Genomic DNA, 17,918 nt, shown 5'->3' on the forward strand with positions numbered 1-17,918 from the left:
AAAAATAAGATGCAGGTATTTCAGAAAGGTGTTACGTTGTTTTGTTTTTCAGAGATCTAGCTCCAAATACTGCAAATGTGAAATGTGCAAAAAAAATTCCTGGGAAGCCCAAATAAGGAGAGAAAAATGCTAGAGTTTTATAAGTAAACAGCAATGTGTTCTCTAGCAAATAGCTGGGCTATTGATTCTAGGCTTTTATGTCAGTCGAACACAGACAAATACGTAAAACATTAACTAATAGCAAGAGGTTGAAACAGTCAAACTCAGTGGCAAGACGGTTTCATAATCACTTAAAATGTACATGCACAAAAATATTTTAAGATTATTACTTTTCATTAAAATACTTAAATATATTTTTAGAGAATATTTTTTAGAATTTTTTTTATTTTTTTTTGAAAATGACATCACCTTGAAACTTCTGAAGGATTCACGATAGCCTTAAAACAGTGCTTTTCCCTCAAGGCAACTGACATCCGTTATCTCTACTGACTTCAGATCCAGTGTTTTGATTATGTGTAAAGTACCCACTCCAGATTCTCACAGTAAGCCACACGACAGTTCTTCTGACAAGACGAAGAACCCTTCATATTTTTGCTTGAAAATAATAATTAATGTTTAAGTATTAATCCAATTGGAGAAAAAAATAAAAAAGATGGAAGTTCTATAAACCACCTGGTCAATTTTGCTTCAAATGACGATTTTTGATATAATTCATACTTTAAAAGCAAATACATTATTTAACAGACAGAATTTATGCTGTCTGTTTATAGGCATACAATACATAAACTGTTTTAAGTTCTTGACGGTATCTTTAAGAGATGAGTAACAGGCAGTTCCTAATCCAACACATCTGAACACTTGACATTTTAACATTATCCACCATTTCAGAGATTAGTTTTTGTTTTAAAAAGGGAATGCATAGCATTTCAATGCTGAAGGAACTTCATCAACCAATGAATTGATCAAATAAAAATTATAAGCAATGAACCACAACTGAAGTATAGACCTCAAATGTTTGGGAGAATGTCTAAAAATGCATAGATTAACATATTACTCTGCTATTATTCTGAAGTGACAAAGTCTATATAAATAATGTACTTTCATTATGCAATTACTTGTGCAATATTGCAATAGCCAAGGTGATCTCATGCTATTTGCTCAGCAGAAATCCATTTGCAGATTCATGATTTTTGTTTCACAATTTTCAAGTAGCTGGAGACAGGAATTTCTACAGATCTTGTATAACAGAATTCTCACTTCTGATGACAGAGTGAAAAAAAAAAGTTAATGGTAATTCCACCCCCCCCACACCCCAACTCAGCCCAAACCATCTTGCCTAATTCATGCATGTGAAATCAATCTTCCCTTGCTCTATCCTCCCGTGTCCCCTTTAGCTCTCCAGATGGAATACACACTGCCAAGAAAAAAAAAAATCCATATCACAAATAGGTTGAATGGCTATGATCACTGCAAATCTCAGCTACTACTGTAAAATATGAAATTAAAGTATTACAATTTGATCTACTTTTTAAAAATGAAGCTTTTCAGGATCACTTGGCAACACAAAATCATAGAATCATTTAGGTTAGAGAAGACCTCTAAGATCATCTAGTCCAACCCTTATGAGTTTTGAATCTTTAAACTTTTCTTAAAGATAAACATTGTATATCAGATTCTACTATCCCATCTCTCAGAGCTAGCTATGGTAATTTAAGAAATTCTTTTGAATCAGGACTGACATGCATGTGAAAATGTCACAGAAATAAATTATTGAAAGCAAAAAAAGCTGACTGGTTTGTTTGAAAAATTCATTCCTATTGCTCAACTAAATGACCTAGGCGTAAACCCTAAATTAAAAGGTAATTTTTCCAAATGAAAACTTTACCTTGCCACAGAGCTTAAAAACCATTCCAAGAATTTGTTTAAATGTTTAACATCTTCATCTTTGCAACCCTTCCAAGTTAAGTTGACTTCATAGTACTTCCACTTCTCTATATGAAGGAAAAAAAAAAAGAAGACAAAGCACTATTAAAAACACTGAAGGAAACTAGTAATTATAGAAGGTAATTACTATATTAGTCTCTTGCCTTGTCATGGCACTTCGGCAAGCATACAAAGAAAGATACTACTTTTATTTTTCAGGGCCATACTGAAGTGCACCTTCTTCAGTGCAAAACAGCACCTTCTGTACTGCATTAGGCAAACCAAAAACCTGTGTTACTCTGTGCCATATTTCAGAAGCTGCCAAGTCAGCTGCCCGTGCAGGAAGACGTGAAGAAGTAGCTGGGGGGCAGACCTGAGAAGTTTCAAAACAGTATTTTTTCAGCTCTGTTCTCACATTTCTGTAAGTTATTTACGAGAGTAACCTAACTCAGCTGGAGTAGACATCCTCCAAAAGTCCCTTCACACATGTATTATTCTTCAATCTGCCCCAATAAAGAACAGCCGTATTTATTTATTTTAGAAATGTTTCTGTACTCATTTTCATACCTGAAGCTTCCAACTACTTTTGGGAAAGTCATACCCACATGGTCAGGCATCAACTCATGTTTGCCCTAAAAACCACTCTTTTCACTTCCAATGCAATATGCTGGAAATAAATTTAAAAACAAACCAAAATTTTTACTCAACTTTATTAGCTTGAAACGGTTTACACTTTACAAGATCTGTGATACACAAAAACCGTATTCCAGGAACCTCTGTGTGTAGTAAAAACTGAAGGGTACCAGTACAACATTTGTTTCCAAGAATAAAAATCTAGTGACAAGTGATGCAAACATGAAACAGGAATGCTAACAGCATGGAATGTTTTGTAAGTTTTAAAGTCTACATCACTTTACGAAAAATCTCACAACCTGTACTGAAACATCCAAATTTTATTTTTAACCTTGCATGTGTAAAGAACAGTCCAAACGCTTCAAGTGCTGGTAACACTGTGGATACTTTCTTGTATTTCAGAGACAGATCCTACGGTATCCGTTCCAGAGCAGTCTACCATCTGCGGTCTACTTTGGTCTGTTCTTGTTCCATCATTTGGAATTGCAGTTTCAGTCACTCTAGGAATGTATTTCTTCGAGGAAAAATTATTTTTTTCACCAGAAGCACTGCTGGATATTCTGCTACCATTACTTTTAATATTCACACTGGAATCAGTAAATGAATGCAGACTGGTGACCAATTGCCTTGCTAAATGATGTCCTTTTGCTTGATCATTTTGTTTGACTCTCTTCTCCGACAATGTTGGAATGCTGTTTTGAGGTTTATCCTCTTTGTTTTGGTTAATTGCTTGACTTTCATTTTCTTTTCGTAAGACTGGCTGCTGCTGTGGCACAGCAGTTGGAAATTCCTGTGTTTCTTGAAGAGAAGAGAAGGCATTATTCACCACCAGCTGGGATTGAAATGTGCCAGGAGAAAGCTGGATGTTCCCACCTCCACTCTGAAATAAGAGATTCCAGTTAAGATACTGATGCAACTAGAAAAAAAAATCCAATATTGCAACTGTCATATACTTGAGTCTGCATAGCAAAATAAAGTCTTTACAAAATATACAAAAGATTTAAAGATAATAGCAATCACATAACCTCTACTGCCCTACAAAGCAACCAAGTTTCAGAAGATCGCTAGGGTGAAAATGACAGAGTAGGCATATTTACTCTTTCACATCTAGCTTGAACTTTATACTACAGAAATGAGTCAGTCATAATGCAGCCAAAGCACAATCACTTCCTTAATTCTGAAATAAAATTCAGTATGTTTGCTCTGAGTTCACAATAGTTTGATCCCAGTAGTTTATCCCACAATACCTAGCTGCAAAAAGAATCTAAACTATGAAATACTAGGAGATACTAGGATTTAAGTATGAAATAGTACTAATGTTAGTTGAAGCTTTTTGCATGTATACTTAAAGAGCACCTCAAATTCAGGCTTCTAAATGAGCAGAATAAGAAAAAACATGACTTAGAAGAGCTGCATGGACAAGTTCAGAAGAATGCCATCAGCTGAAAACACAGTTGCAAGCTGCAGGCTGAACTACAGCAATGTGAAAGAACCTGTGACGAGAATTAAACTCAATTACTCCTAATAATTTTAACAGATTCTGAAAAACTGGAAATTACATTCAGCAGCATGAAAAAAAATATTGTTGTGTTTTAGAAGCTCATGGTGTTCTTGAAGTATTTTGAACACTTAAATCATTTGGAACACTAAGTGGGGAAGACATTAGGTATAAGAAAAATACTGGAATGCAGAATATTTCTAGTATGAAAGTTTTATTCAACTTGGACCTTGGACAAGATTGCAGCTGCCAACATCTTAACTTTGATTTTATTTTTTTTTTAAATGAACTTTGGTACCTTGCTTGAAAAATCCTGAAAGTTTCCCATTCATTGTCTTTGGAGCTGAAACTAAAGCTTTATGTGGCTAATATTACGGATGTGTACTGGCCTGAAATTCATAGCATTGCTCACCTACGAATGTAAGAGAACTGGAAACGTATACTACCATTACTTAAAAGAAAATTACTGCTTTCCAATGGGCGTATTGTACTATTCTCTGTTATCAGATTCTAAGGTATTAAAAAGCGCTGTGTATCGTTTTTAAATGTCTTTAAAAAACTACTCATGATATTTGCTGATTTTAATGTATCAGTATGGTAACTTCATATTTCAGAAAAAGACGTGGAAATTACCACCAACATTTTCGTTAGTACACGGCAAGACAGTATAGTTTCTGTTCCAAATGCTTATCACTTAGAAAGTTGACATTAAGCACTATCATCTGTATAAATACAGCTACAGCAAGAGACTGTAATAATAGTTTCACGGATCATTTGGTTATCATTACTTTCAGTCAGAGTAGGAAAACTGCTGAAAAGTACATTAGATATTGCCACGTACATTGCACTACCATTCCCTCTATCGACTTACTCTGCTATTTTGCATATGTTCTTGTCTTTCTTCTTCAAAAGACTTCTCCTTTAGCACGTTAGCAGGCTTACTGAGAGTAGAATTCATTTGTGGATGCCCCAAAAGACCAAAATCTGATTGGTCTATCCCAGCTAATACAGCAAGTTGTCCAAGTCTGTAAAACAAAGCTCAGTAGAAAATGACGCACACAAAAAAATCTTATTCATGTGAAAGATCTAAACACTCAAAACCAGAAGAAACAGAATCTATCTCAGTATTTGAAGATTGTTTTTCCATTTTTAAGAAGCCCAAAACAGACTACCAAAGATCAAAACCAGCAGTGACAGCTATTTTCTTATCTTTTCACTAATTAGCCTGCAGGTACAAAATCACCAGCCTTTTTACTCAGTGTTACCAGGGTGAGTAATCTTCCAGTTAGCACTGATTTCAAAGCAGGATGCCGGCAAACAGACTCTGTGTCAGGCAGATGAAAGATGAAAACCTGATCATTCAGGCAGAAGCTTGGTGCACATCTCCCAAACTAGTATCACCTCTAAAAGCCAAATCCAATTACATGCCTCAGGAATACAGTCATGTTGTTTCACCTGCTAGTTTAGAAGTCAGCCAAACCTGCCATTTTTATTTTTATTTTTTAGCTTAAGCCACAATAAGAAGTCAAAAGTTGCAGCCATCACTTGATAGCATGGCTCTTTACAGAAGCTTATGGAGAAAACCAGTCTTTGCGACTGGGATTTTTTTAACTTTCAGAGCAGCTGCAGAACTTGTCATGAACAGATATAAGACCCATTTGAAAAAAATTATTTTTATGTAGCAAGAGAACACCTTTCCTTTGGCAGAGTCTTAATACAAACTTTAATCAATGTTCTCTAGAATATTTCAAGTCATAATGACCAATCCAAAATTTAAGTACCCAGTACAGTTTCGTTCATCTAGCCTTTTGTATTTCCATCAGTAAAAGAGGGCCCCAAGACAACAGAACACTTTCTGAAGCCAGTTCAACTGCATTTTCAGCCTTTTGAACTACAGGAACCCTAAGAACCACAGATGATCCACTGAACACTTAGCAAACACAATTCAATAGAAGCTTTCTTCTCTTTTGGAAAGGGCTTCTTGAAAGGACAGATACTTGAATTCAGAGGTACAGTGTTTGGATGTTTTTTACACTGACAAAAGACTGAACAGCAAGGACATAGCTTTTTTTTTTTTTTCTCCTTTGCTGTTTGCCAGTACACTCCTAGAGATCTGAGGGGAAAAGGCAGCATAATTAACTGAGAGGGTAGTTTTGGAAAAAGTCTTAGCAGAAAGTGTAAGACTCAAGTAAAGCAAAAACCTACCCAGCATCTTTAAGGAGGTCTAAAAAAGCATGGAACTTTTGAAAAGAGTTCTCAATGCTGCCCAGAACACCTTCATCTTCCAAAATCATGTTGGCTACTGACTGCGCATGAAGAACCTCAGACAAGGAGATATTTAGATTCCTAAGCCTTGCATTTTCAATTTCCAGCTATAAAAGAAAGGCAAAAAAAAGTAAATCAATTTCTATCATTCTCAGTTCAAACAAATACCACCTCTGCAAGTCTATAGAGCAATATTACAAAGAGAAACACCAAAAATCACTGATACAGAGCTTCATGTACCAGAAACATTCAGGGCACTGTTACATGGAAGTCCATGCAGGGTTGTTTATCCTCAGCTGTAATTCTAAGCTACCATAAGTGAACTAGATGAAAGCACTCAAAACTGCTTATTCAGCACTGTCTTTAGTATGTACAGAATGGTGCAGAGCAAGTGCAAGCAAAGACATTAGATTTTAAATCATGTTACTTTGCATACATAATACAACACATTAGCACTAATGTTACTTTGCATATATAATATGACACATTAGCACCAAATAACTTATTTTTACTAGTAAAAAAAAGACCTTAATGAAGGCCAACACTCTTCATCCCTCTGTATCAGAGGGAATGCATACCACTATCTCTCCTCTGCTCTGTGCATCTCAAAATTCAAAGTTTAAGATAATCCCATTTTTCCTTCACACTGAACGTTAATCAAATCAGTGGCAGTCTGAAAGCTGAATGACAACTGTAGAATACACAGAGTTTTGTGTCTGGGTGAAGCATTAAGTCACTCATTTGAGTTCACAGACATGCAATCTCTGCTGCCACAGGCTTATTTTCTTTGGTCTTTTATAACAGAAGGCCAGAAAAAATACACATCTGCCTAATGAACTCTAGATGTTTAACTAGCAAAGTGATCAATTTTAGAGGTTATTGCTACTTAGCTTATCCCTTCCCCTCAGAAAAGGTACGTTCAAACAGTCTGGCATGAGAAATAAGACATCCCGCAGTGGGTATTTAGCCTGAAAAGTATTTAAGTATAAACCAGCACAGACTACTGGTGCACTTTACATTACAGGAGGATGGGGATGTCCACGATGAAGGACAACAACGAACCTTGTAGAGTATAGAGTCCTTTTTGTAAACCTGCTTCCTGTCCTGTGCACCACTTGTTGTTCAAGTTCAAAATAATACCATAAACGTCATCCCACTGCAGATCACATATAAACACTAAACCTATTAAATTACTTATCTTACACTCAACTCTATTGCAAGAAATTCTCCTTTTTGATTACACTCAATTCAAAAGGATCTTCCTAGGTCAGCAACACCAACTCATAACTGTGGCCAACATGCTATCAGTAAACCCATACAACATTATTATTGCCCACAAGAACAAAAGTTATAAAGTTATTATATTTGGCTTATACTGTCCCTTTGATTTTTAACATTTGCAACAAACAGCTTCTCGGTGCAAGTCATGATAGAGAAGGTGGGAGAAATCAAAAAACTATCCATCTGCTACAAATTGCAAGCAGAATTAACTACTTTCTCAAGGAAAACAATTATCAAAATGCTCTAGGTCATATCTAAAACACAAAATGAATGAAGCACACTGAAAGGGTAGCTTGACCAGGAGTTCAAGGCTCTGGAATAGGATCAGGAGAACAAACACACATTACTAAATGTAGATTTCATCACTGTCCTCAGGCTAGTAAATGATCCATGTGACTTTGAACTGAAATTCTGGAAGCTACCAGGTTAGAGGTTACTGATAATTACTACAATTAAGCAAGTGGGTAGTTTGATTGGTGCCTCCTTTAAAGTAAAGATGATTATCAGTTAAGGATCATTACCTCTGTTATCCGTTCTTCAGCCTTTACTCTGGCTCTTCGTTCTTCCTTTAATTTTTCTATACATTCTTCCAGCTCCAACTATCATAAAACAGAAAATTTATTTCCAAATGTCAGATCAGTATGCAGTATTATACACAAATTCAACACGTACAAATGACAATTTTAAGTTCTGGGTATTTCCTCAACTACATTCTTAATGAGAGGAAACTGACAGTTGAGATTCCCTCTAGTGGAAGGAAAGAAATATTTATCAGTTTTTGTTTTTCATTTAAGCCGAAATTACATTTTTGTTTATCAAAAGGAATTTGTTTATTTTAAGTGAAAACAACTGTTATAGTCTCAGCGTAGTATGCTTAAATCCCTTCCTTGAGCAGAAGGATTTGAAGTTCTCAAAAACTTGCATACTAAAGTCAAATTTCTATCATTCAGTCACATCAAGGGATGTTCGGGCAGATCTCTTTTTTTGGCACGCTGGCAGTTTAAGGAGCTTCCACCTCTTACTGTTTATTCCCACTCTGTAATTCCATCATTGTTCTTCCACAGCTGATTGTCCCTCTTCACTGAAAGGCTCTGCTAAGGTTTGCTACTAGCTGAACTGTAATCAAGGTGTTCAGCTGATCAATCCTCATGACAGCTCTCCACCCAAGCAGCTGTGCAGTAAGTGCTGTTTAACAACAGTACCTAAGTACAATTAACACAGCTAAGAAGGGCCCCCCGCTTCCTTTCACATTACTAGCCACGGACTTCTGCTATTCACTTTGCTCCAGTTCTGGAACTCACCCAAATCACATCAGCCAGTGTGAATTATTAGGATGGCTGAGAACTAACATGAAAAAATCTCACTTTTTACCGCAACAGCAAGTTGAATTAACTTGCCTAATGATCACATAAACAAAGATACAAGATGGGAAAAGACTTAATTAAGAAACAGAAAAGTACTGAAGGATGGAGAGGAAGTAGACCTCACAATTAAATTGTGACAAGTGGTTAGCGTGGTTCTTCCACAGTCCAAAATTCTTGTTTTGCATCAGTATAACAAGAAGAATGGGTAATGAACAGGAGCTGTTCAATACTGCTTTAATAATGCTATCAGATTATGTCACTGTGGCCTAGAAAAGTATTCTGGTATCAAATTTAGAAAGTGACACTACAGTGGATTACCTTACTGTAACTGAAATCAGTAAAATCTGGACCAATAAAAGATGGGAGATTTGGAACCAATTTTGGAGTACATTCCTAGAACTTACAGTTCTTTCTCTTTGTAAGCACATATTAATCACAAATTACCCCTTCCTTGCAGATGCACTATATGTAATCCAAAGATATACTGTAAGTATCAGATTTATTTCACTAAGTTGGAAAAAAGGATTTTTATGCTAAACAGAGCAAACACTACACCTGCTTGGACCACAAAGGTCAATACGACAACCCTACCCCAAAGCAAAAAACACACTTTCTTTCTGTCTCTGCAGTGCATCACAAAATGACAGAATGGCTGAAGTCGACATATCTCTGGAGGTCATCTCATCCAATCTCCCTGCTCAGCAGAGACATCTTGAGTCCTGGACTATGTTTCTGAAAGCCACACTTTTGAACATCCCCAAGGCAGGAGACTCCACAACCACTTTGGGCAACTTATGCCAGTGCTCAGTCAACCTCACAGTAAAAAGTTTCTCCTTATGTATCTGATGAAACCTCCTGTGTTCCAGTTTGTGCCCACCGGCTCTTGTCCTGGCACCCCACACCACTGAAAACAACCCTGGCTCTGTTCTCTTTACATCCTCCCTTCACAAATTTATACACATTGGTAAGACCACTCCCCCCCCCCCCCCCCCAAGCTTGCTCTTCACGAGGCTGAACAGTCCCATGAACAGCCTTTCCTCATAGGAGAGATGCTCCTGTCCCTTCATCATTTTCATGGCCCTTCCTTGGACTCCTCCCCAGTGTGTCCCTCCTGTACTGGGGAGCCCAGAACTGGACACCCTACTCCCAGTGTAGCCTCTCCAGTGTGGACTAGAGGGGATGGATCACATCCCTTAACCTGCTGGCAACACTCTTCCTCATGCAGCCCAGGATACTGTTGGCCTTCTTTGTAGGTGCAAGTGCAGAACTTTACTCTTCTTATTCAACTTGGTTGCATTCTTGAGTCCCAGAAATATTATTCTGTTCTCTCCAAACAACAAGAACACAAACATCAAGTATTTCCTGAAAACACTCCTGTCCTTGTTGCACAGAGGCTTTTGGCACATGGACTTCCATGATTCCAGACAGAATGCTCTAGATGAGAGTGTTGAAGCCACAGCACAGGCACAGTATCAACAAACTGCACATGAATAGTAATATGAAACCACCTACACAACTAAGTCCCAGGCCAATGGGAATACCTTAAAAATGTTCCCAAAGTTTCTAGAGAAAAAGGGTAAGTATTCATCAGCTGAAAAAATGGCAATTTACCCTATATTTGTAGAGTCATTTTGCCTTCCACATCAACTCTAAGCTACCCCAACTTTGCCATTACATATAGATGTGCAACAGTATCAAGTTTTAACTTCATTTTGGCTTATGTAAAAACAGCTCTGTGGTCCCAAATGAACAGTTTGTTCACACAGCATGGTCCTTTACGACAACCACCACGGAAAGACTGACTGCGAGTCTGATTTTATGCAACTTACATGGACCTTCTCCATTCAAAATCCAAATCCTAACAGGTGAGATACAGTCCTGTTACTCTGACTGATAATGTATTTTACAGTAGTGCTAGATTGCCACAGCAGTGTTACTGGGCCCCTGAAAGACCTTTGTTTTCCCTCCCTTTTCTTAGAACACTCTCTGTGAAGACATTTGCATCTACTTCATTTTTTCAGAACTACCAAAGTAATAGACGGAATAATAAAGAGCAAATTAAAAAAATAGTTACTGAGCTCAATTATAAAATGGAGCTTTTACACACTTTCAATTTTTAATTATTTTCATGCAACAACCATTAGAGTATTTTAGCTCTTCAAAATAACATTAAAATACATTTTTAAAGAAAGTACTTGTAAGGAAATTACTAAAGCAATAACACTCATCAAAAGATTTGTGAACCATGATTCAAGTCCAGAAAAGAGAAATTATGCAAAATACAGTTGTGTGCATTAAGTGTAATTCTTCCTTATTATGACGCTGATTTGGCAAGATGAACACAGCATATACATGTTCATTTGCACTATTCAGAGGTTGGAAATTCAGTGCACAATCAATCCACATCTTTTGAAATGGAAGCCTGTGTGACAATTAAAACCTATTCAGAAAGCACTCTGTGACTGGTTATTAGCTTAATCATAATTTCCTGAATAAGAGCTTGTTTGGTATCATTGACCTTCATGAAATTTAAGGCACAGAACATGCTTCTTACCTGGAATTGTTGATGCTTTGTTACATTAATCTTATCTAGTGATTTTGTCAAATCTGGATTATGGATAACATCTTCTAAACCTTCTGTCTCTTCAGTTTCAGATGATGAAGCACTTTCTACTGTCACTTTCACAGGAATACCTGTCTAATTGCATCAGAAAAGAAAAACACACCCACCCACAGCATTAAACTGTGTAACAAAAAAGAAAGATTAAATGCTATCAAAAGCCTTATTTAAATGCAATCTTTTCCCAAAGTCCATTAAAATGAATATGCAGCCCACCCAGTTATGCAATTCTGGGATAAATTTGCATAATAACATATAAAAAGATCTGTGTGTACATATGGGGTATACGTGACAAGGTTTTAGCACTAGGGGTTTGTGGGGATAGCCTCTGTGCAGAAGACCTGGTGCTGCTCTGTGCCACACGTGGCCAATTCCAGCCAGCTCCAGTGGCCCCCACCACAGGAGACAGCCAATCCACATGTGCAGTACCTCTGTGAAGCCATGCTTACTGAAGGACATAAACACCACAGGCAGCAATTTGGAGAAAACAGTGAGAAACAGAGGGCACACTAAGGTCAGAGGAGAAGGAGGTAGTTGTCCATGACAGAGCAGCCTGTGGAGGACCCCGTCAAAGCAGACAGATGGACAAAAAAGAACTGCAACTCTGTGGTGGTTTCACCCTGCTGGGTAGCTGAACTCCACCACAACCGCTTACCCCCCTGCTTCCTCAGAAGGGGGGGACAAGAAAGTATTCTGGAAAGAAAAAAAAAGTCTCACAGCTTGAGATAAGGATAATTTAATTAAAGTTAAAAGGAAGAGAAAAAAGACAAGCAAATGCTGTGCGGGAGCATGGAAGAGAGAAAAAAAATATCTCAACCTCCCACCAACGAGCAATGTTCAAACACAACCTGGGAAGCAGGGCCTTAATACGCAAAGTGGCTGTCTGGGAGAACAGATGTTTCCATAACGAGACCTGCCCCCTCCCCACCCCCTTCCCCTTTCCTGACAGGGAACTCCATCCCAGAGAGACACGGTACAAGCCCGTAGGAGAGTCCATACCACAGCAGGTGTTCCCAGTGGACTGCAAGTTGGGGGAAGCCCATGTCAAAGTATGGGTAAGTGTGCTGGCTGCAGCAACAATCTGACCCATTTGTGCACAAATTCAACTTTAGTATATGCTAATCTCCAGCTTTTCTCTGATAGTGGGGGAGTGATGGGAATGGGAAGGTGAAGGAGGAAAGAAGTTCCCCCTACAAACACAGATGGGTTCAAACACAAGAACGTAGTCCAAAAGCAGAAGAAAGAGGGAGAGGAAGGGGGAGGGCAGAACCTCAGAGAAAAATGTTAATTCTACTTATTGCCTCAGGGTGGATTGTGTCCATACTCAACCCCAGCCTGCTCATAGGGTTAATAAACCAAAAATAGTGATACAGAAATGGGAATAAACTGAGCATCAAAGATTCAACCAAATGCTGAAGTAAACTATTACTTCGCACTTCTATGTGACAAACTTTAAGTTAAGATGTCCCAGTCTCAACTTTTAGACAGTAAGATTATGTTGAGCACACATCTTTTTTTAAGCACTCATATACTAAGTAAACCTTCACATGAGCAAGGAAGTACCTGAATCTTCACTGGTAACTCTTCATTACCATCCACTGCCCCTCCCCTAAAAAGGGTGAGAAAAACACTTTTGAGGAAAGTAAGCTTGTAAAGTCATCATGGCTACTTCCATTTCTAAACACCAGCTTTAAGAAAGGTGAAACGGTTAAGTTAAAACAGCAAGACACTTTGCTGTACCCCTTTAACACTCACTACGTTCTCATTTTGTTCTACTAGTACGGCTACTTAATTATGACTTAGAGCAGCATTACTGGATGCTAACGATGTCTTCAATAGATATCTTGTTTAGTTTATTACGAACTGAAGTCAGCAAGATAAATTGGTGTTCAGCATTTCTAAAAAAACAAGTTTCATATAATTAGTTATAATACATTAGGAAATTTGTTTGTTTTAATAGACCTTAGCTGCTCAAAATGGAGGTTATGGAATACATAAGTTTTTTGGTTGTCTTTGTATTATCTTTTATTTCTTCAAAGTGTTGGAAAGGAAGCATTATAACAACATTACAACTTCCAAGTGTTATAAAATTCTTTTTAAACTTCATATGGCTAAGGTGACAACAATCATATCAGAACTAGAGGAGACAAAACAAAGAAATGATGGGGAGAATTCATAGAATCATAGAATATCCTGAGTTGGAAGGGACCCATAGGGATCACCAAGTCCAACTCCTGGCACCGCACAGGTCTGCCCTAAAGTGCACAGTCCAATCGCTTCTTAAATTCAGACAGGCTTGGTGCAGTGACTACTTCACTGGGGAGCCTGTTCCAGTGTGCAACCACCCTTTCGGTGAAGAACCTCTTCCTGATGTCCAGCCTAAACTTCCCCTGCCTCAGCATGACACCGTTCCCACAGGTCCTGTCACTGGTGATAACGGAGAATAGGTCACCTGCCTCTCCAATCCCCCTCACGAGGAAGTTGTAGACTCCGATGAGGTCCCCCCTCAGCCTCCTCTTCTCAAGGCTGAACAGGCCCAGTGACCTCAGCCACTCCTCATATGTGTTCCCCTCTAGGCCCTTCACCATCTTCGTCGCCTTCCTCTGGACACTCTCCAACAGTTTCACATCCTTTTTGCACTGTGGTGCCCAGAACTGCACACAGTACTCGAGATGAGGCCGCACCAGCACAGAGTAGAGCGGGACAATCACTTCCCTCGACCAGCTAGCAATGCCGTGCTTGATGCACCCCAGGATACAGTTGGCCCTCCTGGGTGCGAGGGCACACTGCTGGCTCATATTCAGCTTGCTGTCAACCACAACCCCCAGATCCCTCTCTGCGGGGCTGCTCTCCAGCATCTCATCACCCAGTCTGTACTTATAGCCAGGGTTGCCCCATCCCAGGTGCAGGACCCGGCACTTGCTTTTGTTAAACCTCATGTGGTTGGTGATCGCCCAGCTCTCCAATCTGTCCAGATCTCTCTGCAAGGCCTTTCCACCCTCAGAGTCCACAACTCCTCCAAGTTTGGTGTCATTGGCAAATTTGCTCAAAACACCTTCTAGTCCTACATCCAAATAATTTATAAAAACATTGAAGAGGACTGGCCCTAAAGTGAAGCCTTGAGGGACCCCACTAGTGACCATCCACCAGCCAGATGTGGCCCCATTTACCACAACCCTTTGAGCCCTGCCCATCAGCCAGTTGCTAGACATCTAGAATTCCTAGACATCTTGAGTTGGAAGCCAGATCAACAATACTACAAGCTTGGAAAACTAAATTATATCTTCAGCTATGAAGAAGTATGATAAATCATCAGTAACAAGAGAGTAAACGAACAAGATTTGTTTTGTTTTGGTACAACTGGATATTCCCATAGCCATCAAATTATGCCTTTGTGTGCATTTTAAAAACTTACTGGAACAGAATTTGTAACACCCTCCAAGAATTATATAAGGAGAAAAAAGTATGGATACAATATGAAGTTTTAAGTATGGATACAATATGAAGTTTTGTGTCCAACTTCAAACATGTATTTAGAAAAAATAACACTGCTCCTTCATTACACAGTTTTTATGCTTCAATATTTTTCCCTTTTACTGTGAAAACCTCACCTGCATCTCTTTGCACGTTCTGCAGTGCGCCAAGGGAGGAAGCCTTTTGTGCCCGGTGGTAGTGGTTTTGGTGAATAACAATCTTTTACAGATGTAGTCTTTTTCCCAGGACTTACAGACTTTTTAGATGTTAATCCTGCATTGAACAGCAAGAATAGGAGAAAAGAGAATTCATTGTACCTAGATATTCATACATACAGTTGCAGTTGACTTTATAAGTGAAATTTCCAACGTAATAAAAGGGACTGCAGGAAATCTACATTTCAATCTTATTTTGCTGACCTTCTCAAAAACTGATTTCTGTTTTGCTTGTCAAAAAGAAGGTTGGCCAGCTAATCTCCTGGCATGTTTAACAGTTATGTCAGGTTGGCAAAAGTAATGCACACTGTTATTAAGAAATAGAAGCAAAGTTTCATAGCTAAAATTTATTAATACTGGTAATTTCAGATATCCAATTCAGTTGTTGGAAGTGGGAGCTTAGACAGTTCATAATAAATATAAATGAATAAGGCTACATATGCACTTCAAATTGCCCTCTAGTGGTTTTAGTGTGAAAAAGATTGTTTTTGTAGTTTGCAAGATGCATTTAAAGCCGGTATTCCGGTTGATCACTTCCACAGACCACCAGCATCATCACTTAAGAAGAGTGATTAACAAAGTTGTATTTACTAATCCAGCGTTTTGTTGTTGTTGTTGTTTAAATCATATGCTATAACTCAAAGTAGATTCAGAATAAATGTCTAGATTCTACCTCAGGTTATGTATCAACAGAATTAAGACCCAGGAAACTGTTCACTACGTATTTTATATAGTTAAAGAAGAGGAAACTCAAGTTACTTCTTGAGCAAAATCAACAGAACAACTGATTTTGTAAAGGCACAGAAATGTAGAACTGGGGTAACAGAATTCCAAATGTCACTTTATTCTCAATAAGTAAATGGGATAGATTTTTTAAAACTGTATTTAAGTAAGGCATTTTCTTCCATCACCCTGAGCACCAGGATTTATATATACAAACAGATTTTGATTTATGCTTACCTCTATGCTTCCAGATAACAATAGCAAAGATGAAAAGACAAGCCAGATGTATTACGGTGAAATTTTCAGTAATTTTGTTGAGAAATAGTGTATTGCAGTGTCCTGGTTTCAACTGGGATTGTGTTAGTTTTCTTCCTAGTGGCTGGTATGATGCTGTACTTTGGATTGAGGTGAAAATAATGCTGATAACACACCGATGTTTTAGGTGTTGCTGAGCAGTGCTTACACTAAGTTAAGGACTTTTCAGCTCCTCGTGCTGCCCTGCCAGCAAGGAGGCTGGGGGTGAATAAGAAGCTGACCCAGATTGGCCAAAGGGATGTCCCATGCCATAATACGGTGTTATGCTGAACAGTAACACTGGAGGGAGTTGGCTGGGAGGCAGGGATGGGTGCTACCTGAGGTCTGGCTGGGCATCAGTCAGTAGATGGTAAAAAAACTTCATTGTACATCACTTGTTTTTTTAATCATCATTATTATTATTTCCCCTTCCTTTTTTATCCTATTAAATTGTCTTTATCTCTACCCACAAGTTCTACCTTTTTTCAGATTCTCTCCCTCATCCTGCTGTGGGGGGTAGCGAGTGAATGGTTGTGTGGTGTTCAGCTGCCTGCCAGGTTAAACCACAACATGTAGCTATCAGTACTTAAATATTCAAAATACCTATGTTATTTTAAGCATATTATTAATAATATGTTTGCATGAAGTTTTAAAAAAGAACATTTTGTACATCAGTTAAAAAAATAATCAATTATTATTTGTTTTGGCACAGTCTGCTACAGAAAGGCTACAGCATCAGAAAAACTAGGCAACTCCCTATCAACAAGCGTCCTAGAACTGAAGAATTGTGGAGAGGATGCACTCAGAATACATGCAATGCTTCAAAACAGTGAACTTAGTATATCCTACACTTTTCCCAACCACATATACGGCAGCCCTAAAAACAACAGAAAGTTCGCTATAGAAACGTCTGTGCTACCATCAGCGGTTATTAATATTAAATTTTCTTTGAAGAAAGGTATCCTGCAAAACACTGATGTTTAGACACACTAAACATTTCATAATTAACATTCTTAAACAGTAACATGCCATTTTGTAAACAAAATTCACTACTGCAGGAAAAAACAAAGACAATATTACCAATACGAATAGTAGCTTTTCCTTTTCGACCACTTCCTAGGACAATAGTTCTTTTCTTTGGTCTAGCTTTCAAAGCATCCTTGGAAGATGGTGAAGTCAGCCATTTATACTGAATTTATGTTTTTAATATAAAGAAAGAAAAGTTAGTTTAGTAGCTAATATTTAAAGAGGTGCTTATTTAAGATCACGTTTAATTTTTTTTGTCAGATACAAGACTGCCACTGCTAGTTACAACTTAATAGTGAACTGTAAAACTAGAGAAAAACGAAAATCCCACAAGCTCCCAACTTAAACACAGATTCAATGCAAGTCTGAATGCTGCATTATCAGTAAGTGTTCCCAGAATACCACTGTAACATCCCATCCAATATTTTCGTTTCTCCTGCACAAAACACTTCTCCTTTTATAGTAAAAAAATGGCATCAACCCTATAAAAAGGAAACTCTGGCTCTGGCTTTCATTCTCTACAGAAAGCTGGCTTGCTAGGAATGACTGGTTCCCGCCAAACTTCTCCAGAGTAATAAAAGCTTAACTAACATGATTTTATA

General features: G+C 38.1%; 1 protein-coding gene across 5 annotated transcripts in view; it reads right to left on the bottom strand.

Annotated features, from left to right (window-relative positions):
• Positions 1-2,617: 2,617 nt before the first annotated feature.
• The window catches only part of CEP78 (centrosomal protein 78), a 58,934-nt gene continuing 43,633 nt past the window's right edge, over positions 2,618-17,918 (bottom strand). For all 5 annotated transcript variants that reach the window (XM_080574717.1, XM_080574716.1, XM_080574715.1 and 2 more), the window contains 8 exons: positions 17,371-17,479; positions 15,196-15,331; positions 13,148-13,193; positions 11,519-11,662; positions 8,122-8,199; positions 6,260-6,426; positions 4,926-5,079; positions 2,618-3,436 (listed from right to left, as the gene is read on the bottom strand). In XM_080574717.1, coding sequence (XP_080430843.1) covers positions 2,918-3,436; positions 4,926-5,079; positions 6,260-6,426; positions 8,122-8,199; positions 11,519-11,662; positions 13,148-13,193; positions 15,196-15,331; positions 17,371-17,479 — 1,353 coding nt within the window. In that variant the 3' untranslated portion in view covers positions 2,618-2,917. The remainder of the gene's footprint in view (positions 3,437-4,925; positions 5,080-6,259; positions 6,427-8,121; positions 8,200-11,518; positions 11,663-13,147; positions 13,194-15,195; positions 15,332-17,370; positions 17,480-17,918) is intronic.

The sequence above is a fragment of the Anser brachyrhynchus genome (assembly GCF_964034855.1).
Source record: "Anser brachyrhynchus genome assembly, chromosome: Z".
NCBI classification, from domain to species: domain Eukaryota; kingdom Metazoa; phylum Chordata; class Aves; order Anseriformes; family Anatidae; genus Anser; species Anser brachyrhynchus.